The sequence below is a fragment of the Onychomys torridus genome, chromosome 5, assembly GCF_903995425.1.
Source record: "Onychomys torridus chromosome 5, mOncTor1.1, whole genome shotgun sequence".
NCBI classification, from domain to species: Eukaryota; Metazoa; Chordata; class Mammalia; order Rodentia; family Cricetidae; genus Onychomys; species Onychomys torridus.
In genome coordinates, this window is record NC_050447.1 from 72,267,831 (window position 1) to 72,281,809 (window position 13,979).

Here is a 13,979-nt window from a genome sequence, read left to right on the forward strand (position 1 = left end):
TCATTTAAATTTTATTACAATATATTAGGTTGGTTGCAAGAAAAAAATGTTTTCCATATGAAAGGTTATTTTAAAGAGAAACTCACAGAAGTAGACTATTGCATCAAGACTCTATATTATCATGGCTCTAGCCATCGTCTAGACACCTTCCCAGAATCTTAGTTCAATCTGTACTAGACAGCAATATTCAAGAGTGCCAGGACATCCCACCCACATATGGCTTGACAATATTACATCTAGAGAGTTTCAAAAAAAGGAAAAGAAATAGAATCAAGCTCCAGTTTGATCTTCACTGGCCCACACTCAGCAAATGCCTTTATCCTCTTATTGTCTAGCATCTACCCGTTAACAACTACTTCGTGATGGCATCTTACCACTGGTGGATGGAGTGTTTTTCTTACCCAGTTTGTACTAATTCCCTATGTAAGACAGACAATATCCTTGCTAATAATTTTTACTGAAACTATTTTTTTCTGAGCTTAAAGTAATCCTTTTCTTAGAGCATTAGTACATTAATATTTGGATTTCTTATGGTTCAAGGATATATTTGGCATATGGTAGGAGATGATCTAAAAATCATTTGTCCCTCAAATTGTCATATTGGTGGTATTTATGCAATTTCACTTTATTTCACCATCTATGACAGTTCCTTTATCACAGTATGTGATAAACTCTTGGTAAATTCTTATTTAATAAACAAATTATCTATTTAATGCTATTCCTATGTACATTTTTTAGAAGCATCATATTCTAAACTTAATAGTTCAAAAAGGTTACTGTTATTATTTTGACTTGCTCTTAACAAGATATTTAAGCTGAAACACTAATATAAATAATTGTATTGATTGAAAATATTGTTATGTTTCTCACACTAAACCAATGCCTCAAAAGTCTGTAACAAGGCAGTCAGGGTTTTAATGTTAAAGTTATCCCTTGTTTATTTTTTTTTTACTATACACTGACTCTTAAATGCTATAGCCTATCTTCTACTTAACTATATTTGTGGACCTTCAATCTTATAGTACTATTACTGACCAGAGACTATTTCCAAATCTAACCCACATGAAGAGCCTAGGATCTTCAAATTTAAACAAGATTCCTACTGCTACCTGAAATTTGCTTCAGCTACTCAGAAAAACAGATATAATAGGTAATCACACAGAATATATAAATGTACTATAACTATTGTTATACTTAAATTTCCACTCTATATACTTAACAATTCTGAAGCAAGATTCAGACACTCAAATTTTTCTTAATAATTTCACCAATGTGAAAAAAAAAGCTTTATTCTTTGAAGAAATAAAAACAAGATGATCTATAAAGATGTTGGAATAACTCAGTGGAGACTGCTTTTCTTTCTTTTTTTTCTTAACTTTTTTGACCTTTATTTTATGTGTATGAATGTTTTGCCTGCATTTTTTTATGTGTTCCATGTATGTACCTGGGTCCTCCGTAAGAGCAACCAGTGTTTTAAACCGTTGAGACATCTCTCCATTCCTGAAATGGCTTTTCTTTTAGAGAAAACACATTTTTAACTGAGTGATGTTAGCATATGGAAGATAAAGTTGGAGACTGATGTGTTATGTAACCAAGAGTTTAGAAATGTCTCCTTCATGTCCATGTATGAACAGCAATATAAACAAACAGCTCTGAGGTTACACTGATACTCATATATAATAGTAAACCAGAGCTGTTGATTCTAGCAATTGAACAGTTTAGAGCACTAGTCGGTTCTGAAATTCAAACACGTTAAGACTTAACACTAATTTAATACTACAAAATGGGCTGTAGTAACTCCTAATCTTCTGAAAATCGGGGTATACCTCTTATTTTTCCTTGAAAACAGTCAAAATGCTACTCTTGTAAAGATTTACTCATGCTCTGAACTCACTGTTATTTTGGATAGATACAGCTCCATGTGTTAGAGTTGTTAGACGGCCATATTGGGTTGTCCTACAGAGTACAGACATCAGAAAACAAATGCAAGTGCTAAACTTTTGAACATGACCCTTATCTAAGGAGTTGGTAAAGTAGTCTATGTTACCTGAACAGGTGCAATAACAGCACAGGGGCCACCTTCAAACTGTTCTAATGCAGATCCCTCTGATTCACTAAACACAAACCCTAAAAATGAAAGCAAGTAGCAAGGATTAAAAATAATTCCAGTAGCATCTATCAAAGAATTGTTCGGGTACTTGGCTTTGAGATCATGTTTTACAACAGCAAAATATCTACAGTCATCGGAGAGAATGACTCTTCTTTTAAAAGACCAAGAAGACTCTTTGGACAATGTTATGCAACTACTACCTCTCCTCCAAAATATTTATAAAATCCCCTCCACCCCTGGCTTGCTTCTCTTTCTCTTTCTCTCTCTCTCTCTCTCTCTCTCTCTCTCTCTCTCTCTCTCTCTCTCTCTCTCTCTCTCTCTCTCTCTCTCTCACACACACACACACACACACACACACACACACAATTTCACACCCAAGGACCACTCTACAAAGGCAAAGTGGACTTGAATAGAAGGACATTAAATTTACTTTTATTTATCTCTTGGTCTGAAGACAAAAATTAGCTCATGCATACCAAGCACATACTCAGCACTAAGCTACACCTCCAACCTCTAATTCTTACTTTTAGATCATTTAATTTGCTTGAAGGAAGACTAGAAATCCAAACACTCTTTTCCAGACAGTATTTTTTTTTCCAGAGCTGAGGATTGAACTCAGGGTCTTTACTGAGCTAAATCCCCAACCCCCAGACAGTATTTTTGTTGTTGTTCATTTCACAATCTTTTTGTTGTTGTTGTTAAAATAATTTAGTTAATAATAGCAGTAGGCTAGGCAGTATTTGCCTACTTCATTTCCATCTTTGGGTCACATTCTGTAATTTAAAAACTAAGTGGCATGACACTGGATCTACCTTATATTTACTTATTTTGGTTTTCTTTTGTTGTTGTTTTGCTTTTTTTTTTTTTTTTTTTTTTTTTGGTTTTATGGTTTTTCTAGACAGGGTTTCTCTGTGTAGCTTTGCGCCTTTCCTGAAACTCACTTGGTAGCCCAGGCTGGCCTTGAGCTCACAGAGATCCGCCTGCCTCTGCCTCCCCAGTGCTGGGATTAAAGGTGCTCCACCTCCCCACCCCTGCCTTGGCTCTAACTTATTTTATATATTTCTAATCAGCATTAACTGATAGCAGCTAAAGTTATGCAGAGGGCCCTGAGACAGAAGTCAGGAGAATCCACTAGAAACTGGAAAAAAATCATTTCATCTCCTTGAGCCTTGGTGGTCTTATTTTTTAAACATTCACTTTCAACTTCAGTGTGCTGATCTAGAGAATTTTACTAATGGCTAAATTCAGTAGCCCAGCAAACATACTGGGTTTGTTTATATTTCATACACACTAGATCTTATACCTGCAATCCGAATATATGCAAGATTGCTACAATCTCTGGTCTAAAGGAGCTGATAATCCAGCTGAAGAGACATGTAAATAGGTAATACTACAAGACCATGCTAATTTAACAGAAGAATGAAGGAAGGACACTGTGGGTGTCCTGGGTGCAGAAAGGAACAACGTAGTTAGCCTGAGTCGAATCTGAACAGATGAACTGGGGGTGTGCCTGGGAGCAAGGATAGGCAAATGATGTTCAGGCAAAGAAAACTTCAGTATTAAAAGGCAAAGAGCTGTGAAGGCAGGGAAAGGTGGCAGAGCAAAGGGAAATGTACTGTAGCCAGGGGCAGGGTAGGGGCAGGCAGAACAGGCAGAAGAGGAGAGAAGAGGAGGAGCACACCACAGAGACCTGCATGAGCTTGAGGAAGCACGGTCCTTGCGGGACTACACAGTCTTCTTCGTTTTTGGAGGATGGAAACAGAAAAGCTCTTCCAAGAGCCCAGTAGAGATGGAACTGACCTAATAAAAGCTACTTTCCTATGGAGAAGAAGAGCTACTTTCGGATGGCACTTCTCCAGTGCAATTAAATTTGGATTACTGTATATAAATGGAGAGTGCTTGACACAGAGACTAGATACAGATGCAGAGGAGTTACCGGCAGAAGTTCCACAGAAAACAACAAAACAAAGCAAGCTGAGGACCTGGCGCTTCCTCAGCAGCCTCTCCTTAGCCTCTCTCCCAAATAGCATTTAATGTGTATTTCATAGCTTTTAAAAACATGAGTGATCCCAGCAAGAAATCCACCCCACACCCTCTCGTTCTTGAACTCTTAGCCCCACAGCAGCCATCTCTATGCAACAGCCTACCTTTCTCACCCCAGTCTCCTCAGCTCACATTATGTGCTCACTTTCAATTCCTGGCTGCACCCAGCTCGTTCACTCTCACATTCACTGTAGATTCCTCCAGAATACTCTGAAATCTAATTTTCCAGAGTCACCTAAAAGCATGAGCATCAACTCTGAAGAAACTTGGTCTCTTGCATTTTGGTCCCTCTTGTTTATTCTCAGTCTTACTGGAGCACCTCTTAAATGCTGATGATCCCCAAGGCCTGGCCTCGCAACTATGTACTTTCCTTTCTATATGTTCTCTCTGATAATATGCTGAATTTTATCTGCCCCTAACAATTTCATCTACTTTCTCAACTTCCATTACTGATTATAATCCACAAATATAAACCAGACATGCAGAATCTAAAGTCCTTATGCGGTTCTACACAGTGGACTTGTGTCTCTCTGTTGAGATTCTTCCAGGTCTTCAAACATGCCTCCCTCCTCTTCCTCCATGCCTTTGTGCATAATGTACATTCTGTCTGAAACACATGCTAGCCCTTTCTAAAGGAAGTGACAATTTTTATGCTTCCTTCCTTCCTTGGCAAGGCTCCAAAACGTATCTTGGATGTGTCCATTTCTATCCTGTATCTAGTCTGTCTTATAGTTCAAACTGCTATCCCCTTCCCCCCATCTAGCATATTGATAAAAGTTTCCAACCACATCTTCCAGCTCTTCATCTACTTAACCCCTCCTACTCATCGGTATTGCCTGGAGAGTATTTCCGAAATGGAAACAAGGTTTGGTCACAATGCTTAAAAAACTACTCCCACTGCAAGTAGAATAAAACCTTAACTCCTTTTTCTGGTCTAAAGACATGGGAGGATCAATCAATTCAATGGACCTCTATTTTTACATTTACTTTGCTTAGGTACAGAGTCCTTATAAATGCTTGCTCTTCTCTCCAGATGAAATGCTTCCTTCTACTCTGCTCTTCCTACTTTTTAGGGTTCAGTTTAGATGTTAACTCCATACAGACTGCCTGGCAAACCGGCCTAAGCAGTCTCCCACCCCCGAGCAGAACCAGCACTCATCATAATCTACATGTTAAATTGTTTTGTAGGTATCATGTCTTTAATTAGTGGCTGTTTTTCACCAAATGCTGTATAGCCACTACTTACTAACCCCTTGCCGAATTTCTGAAAGGGAAGACAATAAGAGGTGTTTGGAAAGATGTAAAACAGCCATTACCACCATCTAGAAGTGGGAGACACTGGACCTCAGGGCATGATCGGGGACTAGATAACAGCTGCAATCATCTGAAACAGGTCAGTTTAAGCGAATGCCAACATGTACTGCAAAGATAATAAAGCCGAGAACACTGAAACTTGGGTAGAGGCTGTGTCAGCAATGAAGGATAACAGCTTAGAAAAACAGGCAAGACAGAAACATAGCAGCTGAGGTTCTAGAGAACAATTAGATACAAGAGTGGTCAGCTGTGCCAATGCTAAGCCATAAAATGCTAGATGAAGCGTGCCACTGAAAGTCCTACAAAAGAAAACTCAGAGCTAGCCAGAGAGAGAGACAGTGAAAGAAACCATTTGTTGCACAAGTTTCAAGGAAGGAGAAAGGATGGTAACATGAATTATTTTGACACTTGATGTTAGCCAAAAGAATGAAGGCCATGAACTAGAAAATGGCACATGCTTTTAATCCCAGCACTTGGGAAGCAGAGGCAGGTGAACTCTGAGTCTGAGCCTAACCTTGGTCTACTCAGTGAGTTCCAGGCAGCCAGGGCTACATGGTGAGACCCTGTCTCAAAGCAAACCAACAAACTAAATACATAAATAAACGGGAGTTGATTCAATGACTGATACGGGGAAAAAGAAATTCAAGACCTACAAGTCATACAAGAGAGCTGAGAAAGTACAGCATGGTAGTAGTGACTACCAACCAGACAGGTTCTCACATATGGACCCAGCCCCACAGACTTTTTATAGTGCTAGAAACTGGTACAAAGTACCCACCTGAAGTTAAAACAGTTTTCACAGTCTGCCAAGACACAATCTGCCACAGTCCTGATAATGTTGTATGCTTTCATGTTGAGTTCCTTAGTTTTTAAGAGTATAACAGGATCCTGAACTCAGAAAACATGAAAGCTGGTGACCTAAGAGATACAAATCTTAGAAGATTTCTAAACAAAAGAAAGTGAAGACACTGACTGGAGTCAAGGGAATAAAGAAAGGTGAGCGCTGAGGAACTCTCTGGATGCTAGTTCGGAAAAGCACAAGGCTATCTGACAAAGATGAAGAGTAGAAGTGAGGAGTCAGCTAAAGTGTATGATAACAATACATGGAGATCTGGAAATAGTTAAGATGGATGGAAAAACTTAACGAGGAAAGTGGTACCTAAGAGTGCTGGTTATCACATCAAGACAACTAAATTTCAGGTTTAAACTAGGAACGAGAAGCGAAGCCAAGAGTCAGTGGCCATCCCTTCTCTTCTGCTGCCGGGCCTTGTCAGTACTTGGATAAGAGAGGTGACCCCAAGACACCTTCACTGTTTGTCCAAGGAGAATAAGGAAGGAACTCTGGTACTGCATGCAAGTGCAGAGAAGCAACGAAGTTCTACCAATCTTTCAGTTCTTACAATAAATAATGAATTAGGAATGGATTTTAGCCTTCCTTAAAAATTCCACCAATATTCAAAGAAGTAAAAACACTATTAAAAATCCTATCGATATAATACAACTATCAAGACCCATGGGTGGTGCTTACAGTTACAATCACATCAGTGAGTTGTTTTTACTTCTCTCCTTGAATATGAATTTGTTAATATACAGCTACTTTTATTGTCAAGTGTTTTCATTCAAATTATTTCCTAGATTTAAAAGGAATTTGTTTTTCACAAAAGGACAATTTTTCTGATTAAACCTAAAATTACTCATCTAATAGCTAATTTGATAGATATAGTTTTCTAACATATTTCACAGTGAAGACATACTCAGTTTCATGTTTTATAGGACCTAATTTAAATGTGAGCCATGACCTTTTTTGCTACTTTCCAGGTTTCTATTCTCAAGTCTTGTCTGTACACATTACCAACCAACTGGTAAGCAAGGCCTCTAAAATCTTAACCAGTGTAAAACCAAGGGCACAGACTTGGTTAGATTATTATAGATGGTCTGGGCTAAGTCAAATATCTGACTTGAGCCTATTTTCCTGAGCTAATAATGTTGGAATAGAGATGTTAATCTTCTGCTATCTGGCAGGCCTGTAGCAATAGTTAAATAAGGTTTCAAAAACCTGTACAAGATAACACCATAGTACAGATATTTCAAATTTTTGAATTAAAGAAACTACATTATATACTTAAAGTACCAAGTAATTAACCTTCTTATGTGTTTGCAAATTGTGATTTTTTAAAAAAAATTACCTATTAGGTAAATTATAATTTAGTTATGCCACAGAAAGAAAAACCTAAGTTCAAACTTTGAACGAAATGATCAGGTAATGAATTATTTGTGTGTATTGTGTGTGTGTGTGTAGCTGTGAGGGGACAACTTGCAGAAGTTGACTCTCTCCTTCAAGCACGTAGGTTCTGAGAATCAAACTCAGGTGGTCAGGCTGAGGTGGCGAGTATCTTTCCTCACTGAGCTATCTTGTTTGTCCATTCTACAGTTTTAAATGATCCTTTACTTATCTTACTTTCTTTATTATTTAATAAAGACTGTCCCTTATTCCTGAAAACCCCCCAAATCTAATTTTAATCGAACACAGCCCTGTCATATTACAAAAAGATAAAACCCATAGTAAGCTGCTAGAGTGAGTATCTCTTTTTCCAGTACACCTTCAGGTGACCGATAAAACAACTTGATGTTTAGAGGAAGGGACAGAGCAGTTCCTGAGTTCCCAAGATCTAAACTGAGTGCAGGGAAAACACAGGCCCCAAATGCTTCACAAGAGATGTTTTGGAAAGCTACACTACCCATGAGGAACACTGAAAATGAGAAAAGGCACTGGCCCTCTACAGGGAGTCTGCCAAACACTGTGTTACGAAATCAACACTGAAAACTGGACTCCTAGCTGGTCAAATGTTCCCATGATCAATACTACTTCTGTCAGACAGAGAAGACGCCAATTTGGGTTCTGCTGGGACACGGTCAATCTGCTGGCTCTTTTCGTCTCCAATGCTACTATCCTGGTCTGCACCACTTCTCTTCCGGGGCTACAGAGGCCATGGGATCTTAATCAGTCTCGCCACTGTCTCCCCTCAAGCACAGCAATCAAATCAACCTTCCAAAAACAGAACCTGTACCTCCTTGCTCCAAAACTTCCGGGGACTCCTGTTTCATTCAGCATGAGGGGCAATGTCTTTATAATGGCTAGAAAGCCTTATGTGACTATATTCTTTAGAAAGTGTTTGTTCCCCCCTTCTTTGCACTGCCCCTCTGCAGCCACACTGATCTCCTTCCTGTTCCCCGATTAACAGGCGGAGAACATTTGTCACTAAGACTTTTACAGGGGTGGTGCCCTCTGTCTGGAACACTTTCTTCAGATGCCTGCACGACTGGCTCCAGGGACTGCAAGTGTTTCTGGAACTCTCTGTACCTTCACCTCATAACCACTGCAGGCACCTGATGTTGGCTCTACTACCCCAGGCTTCAGCTGCAAGGGCTAGGGGCACCAGTGTGGTTTACAGGAAGAAAAAAGAGTAAGTGGTGCTAAGGAACTAAAACAGGAGAAAACAACGCTTTTAAAAGGTAGGCAAATGAACAGGAGAAAACCAAAGCAGAAAACAAATTTTCAAACTAAAAACAGTCAGCCTGGACTGACAAGATATGGCATGTTTTCTATCCCAGCACCCAGGAGGTCAAGGCAATGGATCTCATTGAGTTCGGGGCCAAATTACATGGTGAGACCTTGTTTCAAAAACAAAATGAAATTCAAACACTTTAGCAAAAGGCTTATTGCCTTTAAACAAAATTGGAGAGATGGCACAGTGGCTAAAAGCACTAATTGCTTATGAAGGACACCTGGGTTCAATCCCCAGCATCCATATGCAGGCTCACAGCCATCCATAACTTTGGTTCCAGGGAATCCAATGCCCTCTGTGTGCCTCTGCGCAAACAAAGCATGCATTTGGTGCATGAGCATACATGGAAGCAAAGCTTTCATACACACATTTTTTTAAGTAAAAAAAAAAAAATCAAAAATCTTTATATAAGGATTGCTAAAAACAAACAAACAAACAAAAAAACCTCAAAACATATACTTCTTGAAATGAAAGGGATTTCCAAAGAATTAACTAAAAGTTGTATCAACAAAAAATGAACAACTATGTGCTACTCTATTGGCTTATTTTAACAAGCAAAGTAAGTTGACTTAAGTAATTTAAAATGGAATCTCTCTAGGTATAACTTTGTTTTACACTAACCATTTTACACCTGTATCTTATTTTCAGAAGGCTGAGGTTGCAGTTGTCAATTCAATGCAGTTATCGACCACAAAAATCAAGCCGCCTTACTAATGTGCCCTGTGCCTACTTCCATAATCCCAAATGACCACCACAGCAACATTTAGCAATGGCCTCTAAGAGTAATTAATTCTGAGCACCATTAAACTGGCAGAGGAAGTGCTGTGATCCATATTCCTTTTAAAATGCAACAGTATCAGACACCATCTCAAAACCAGAGATACTTGAGGCCAAGTAACAATTTGTAGCGAGCAACACTATGTTTCCATTCAGAGCACCACACCTAACTACAAAATTACAACATAAAACTGCTTTCTGGCATTAGTCACTTGGATCCCTACCTCAACTCATCCCGCTCCAACCCCCGCAAAAAACCACTGATAACATAAAACTCACTAGGAGACGGGAGGTGTAAAGATCCTGACAGGTAGCAGTCCACCAGGGCCCCTCACCCCTCCACCCCTACAGCAAGTCAGCCCAGAGCTGCAGAGCCACTTGGGCTCTTTGGCAAACTCCCTCCTATGCAAATTTTCCCCATTAACAGCCCTTAAGAGTAGCTGTTCTCAACCTGTGGGTCTCGACCCCCAGGCCCCGGGGGGGTGGGGTGGGGTGGGGTCGGGTCGCATATCAGATATCCTCCATAGCGCATATTTACATTACGATCCATAACAGTAGCAAAACTACAGTTATGGAGTAGCAACGAAATAATTTTATGGTTGGGGATCATCACATCATGAAGAACTATATTAAAGGATCGCGCATTAGGAAGGGCATGGGTACTTGAACCGAGCTCGGAGTATCCGACAGGCCAGAGCTGAGGCAACGGAGCCTAACGCGGGTGGGGGTACTTGAGGTGCAGGAGCCGGGTTACTGTGACCAAGTCCGGGTACCAGAACTGAGTGCGGAGTCTGGAGGGGGCCAGAGCAGAGGTACAGGGATCAAGCTCTGATACAGGGAAAGAGTGCGAGTACCCCAGGGACTGGAGCTGTGATGCTCGGATCAAACGCCGGTACAGGGACAAAGTGCGGGGAGCGGAGGGGTCGAGGCTGGGGTACTGGAACCAAGGGCCGGCACAGGGGAAGAGCGCGGATACAAGAGGGACAGAAGCTGGGGTACCAAGCCAGAATACAGGGAAAGAGTGAGGGTACCAGAAGAGCTGGAGCTGAGGTACTGAGACCAAGCGGGGCTACCGGGACAGAACGTGGGTGCCCAAGTGCCTAGAGCGTGGGTACTGGGACCAAGCACGGGTACTGGTAGAGAAGGGCACTGGGACCAAGCGCCAAGTACCCGAGGTGGTGGAGGTACTGGAAGCGAGCGGGGCGTCCTGGGCCGACTCCCAGAGCCCTGGCGGAGCGGCTGGAACGGTGAGCCCTGTGCCGGTACCTTGCGTCCAGCGGCAGAAGATGGTGTCCGACAGCCCGGGGCTGCTCTTGGTGCCCCATACCAGCTCCAGCAGCTCTTTGGTCACTTCGGACATGATGGGGACTGGGCAAGAGGGTCTTTGCTTCCCGGACTCCGGCTCCGGAACATAGGGAAGCGGAGAGTCGAGAAAGGGGCGGCGGAACGGCGACCCGGAGGCCGAGCGAAGTGAGGAACGCACGCCGCCGGCACGGACCGCGCCTGTCAAGCCCGGCGAAGCCGCAGTCTGGAGTTTCCCGTACCGGAAGTGGCCGGACTTCCGACTTCCTTTAGCTCCGCCCCTCCGCGGAGCACCGGGGAATCTCTTCCCCGGAAGCAGGACTGGGTAGAATTTGGGAAGAGCTGGGAGTCTTTGGCTACCTTTGGGAACTGTACGGATTCGGGGTGGTTGGACTGTTGGTTTTTGCCCTGCCCTGCCAGGGGACTGAGAGAGCCCATACTCTCCTGGGCTCTGCTCTACTTTGAGCAGGCTTTGAGGCCCTCACTCTACTACCCGGCCCTTAAAATCTAAGATAATTCACAAAACTGGATTTATAAGATTATAGCTATGTCCTTGAGTTGGAAGCTGCCTTGATAAACCATGCAAACTCCCAACTCATTACCTGGTTACACCTGTAAATGCATTCGTGTATTAAAAATAACTACGGGTGTAATGCACATTACAGAGCTTGTTGGAAATAAGCTGACCTAAAGTAAGTTGATTGTAAATGACACAGATTTCATCTCCAATGTTTTGAGACACATTTGTTGGGAACTCTTGAGATTAAAGACCAGGGTTTCATTAAAGGATTAACATTCCGTAAAATTTAGTGTAAATTATTTGTGACATTTAAAAAAGATTATTTTCATTGGTTCGCTTTGATGTGTAAATGGAAAGGGCAAATTGTGCATTTTAAAAGTTTGTGCGGTTTGGGTTCTTTTTTGTTTGTTTCTGGGATGAAGTATTTCATAGTTATTTGAAGGTCGGATTCTGAGTCATGAAAACCCAGGACTCTTCTGTGATGATTATCAAGTTAGCTTCACTCCACTTTGGCTTGTTTTCCCTAAACTAGGAATTACCATACAGTTCACACACTGTAAGGTATAAAAGAAAAATGTGTGTAAAAGATTCAGATACTTTGTGGCACTTGGAACGGGGACAGAAAACAAGGGATGTTTTATTACTTAAGACATTTTGTGGGAATTTGATGCAACGCTGATGTTTATGTACTTTTTGACTCAAAATTTAAGCAATTTGCTCTTGAGTGATAAATTCAAGTTGCATAGCTCACTGATTTCAAAATATGTAGTTTTTTTTTTTAGAACATTGCTCTCGTATTAGCTAGTTAAGATAAATAGACTCTTATTTAAAATCACTAGTTTGAAAAAAAGACTTTCTAATTTATAATTTTTTCTTTACTTAAGCATTCTTCCCTGTAGTACCAGGGGATGGCTAATCTTAGCTATTTTGTAAGGTGGAATATTCTTGTTATTTTGTATAAAACTTTCTTCAGTTTTTACAGTCTAAACTAACAATAACTTGTGAAATTTCACAGTACACTCATCTGTAACTCGCTATGATCATAATTGTTATCCTTACAATTGCAGAGAATTATTTATTTTTTTCTTAAAGTACAAATTCATGAAGTCTTATAATAAGATAAGCATCAATCAAAAGAATGAAATTTATTTATACTGGAAGTTAGAGCTTAAATTTACTTCCTACATTCTATAAACCAACATTCTAACTTTACCAACTCTTAAGACATAACAAATCTCAAAGGGAAGGTGTAATTTAAATCAAAATTTCTCTTAAAAACTATAATTTTTAATATATATATATATAATTCAATACCATATTTTTTCCAATAAGACAGAAATGGTTGTTATAGATTTGGTACCTCTATACCAATACAGTGATAAAAGGCTATATTTTAAAAGCATGTTTTTGTTTAATTTAAATATTAAAATATATTGTTATAGATTGTTATTTTAAGATGTGTTACATTTGTTTATGCTGTGTAACATTTGTTTAATGATACAATGATGTGTTGCATTCTTTTATGTTGCATTTGTTTAACTCTGTGGAGCTGTGTTACTGTGCCTCTCTAAAACATCTGATAGTTTAATAAAGAGCTGAATGCCAATAACAAGGAAGGAGAAAGGATAGGTGGGGCTGGCAGGCAGAGAGAATAAATAGAAGGAGAAATCTGGGAGGAAAAGAAGAAAGAGCAAGATTACAAGGAGAGGAGGATGCTAGGGGCCAGCCACCCAGACATCTAGCCAGTCATGGAGTAAGAATGAAAATAAGATATACAGAAATAAGAAAAGGAAAAAACCCAGAGGCAAAGGGTAGATGGGATAAGTTAAGAAAAGCTGGAAAGAAACAAGCCAAGCTAAGACCAGGAATTTGGTTTTTTTGGTTTGGTTTTTCGAGACAGGGTTTCTCTGTAGCTTTGCACCTTTCCTGGAACTCGCTCTGTAGACCAGGCTGGCCTCGAACTCACTGAGATCCGCCTGCCTCTGCCTCCCAAGTGCTGGGATTAAAGTCATGCGCCACCACCGTCCGGCTAAGACCAGGCATTTTTAATTAAGAATGAGCCTCCATGAGTGATTTATTTGGGAGCTGGGTGGTGGGCCCCCAAAAGAGCAAAAACAAACGACAATATTATTTAATTTCACACATGAATACTGTATGTCTTAGTTGCTTTTCTGTTGCTGTGATTAAAGCACAATGACCAAGACAACTTGAAAAGGAATGTGTTTAATTGGGCTGACACTTGCAGAAGGTTAATGATGGTGGAATGAAAGAATGGCACCAGAACAGCTAAGACAGCACATCTCAGACTGCAAGCAGGAAGCAGAGAGCACACTGGGAATCATATTTG

The 13,979-nt window shown here is 40.5% G+C and overlaps 1 protein-coding gene across 8 annotated transcripts in view; it reads right to left on the reverse strand.

Moving 5' to 3' along the window:
• The window catches only part of Mindy3 (MINDY lysine 48 deubiquitinase 3), a 74,610-nt gene extending 63,249 nt beyond the window's left edge, over nucleotides 1-11,361 (reverse strand). For 5 of the 8 annotated variants that reach the window (XR_004944975.1, XM_036187468.1, XM_036187465.1 and 2 more), the window contains exons 1-2: nucleotides 11,077-11,361; nucleotides 2,048-2,127 (exon numbers count right to left, since the gene is read on the reverse strand). Coding sequence is in view for 5 of the 8 variants with exons in the window: in XM_036187465.1 (XP_036043358.1) it covers nucleotides 2,048-2,127; nucleotides 11,077-11,170 (174 nt within the window). In the remaining 3 variants the exon portion in view is untranslated. The remainder of the gene's footprint in view (nucleotides 1-2,047; nucleotides 2,128-11,076) is intronic. The other 3 variants (XM_036187469.1, XM_036187466.1, XM_036187470.1) reach the window with 2 other exon arrangements.
• Between the last annotated feature and the right edge of the window lie 2,618 nt (nucleotides 11,362-13,979).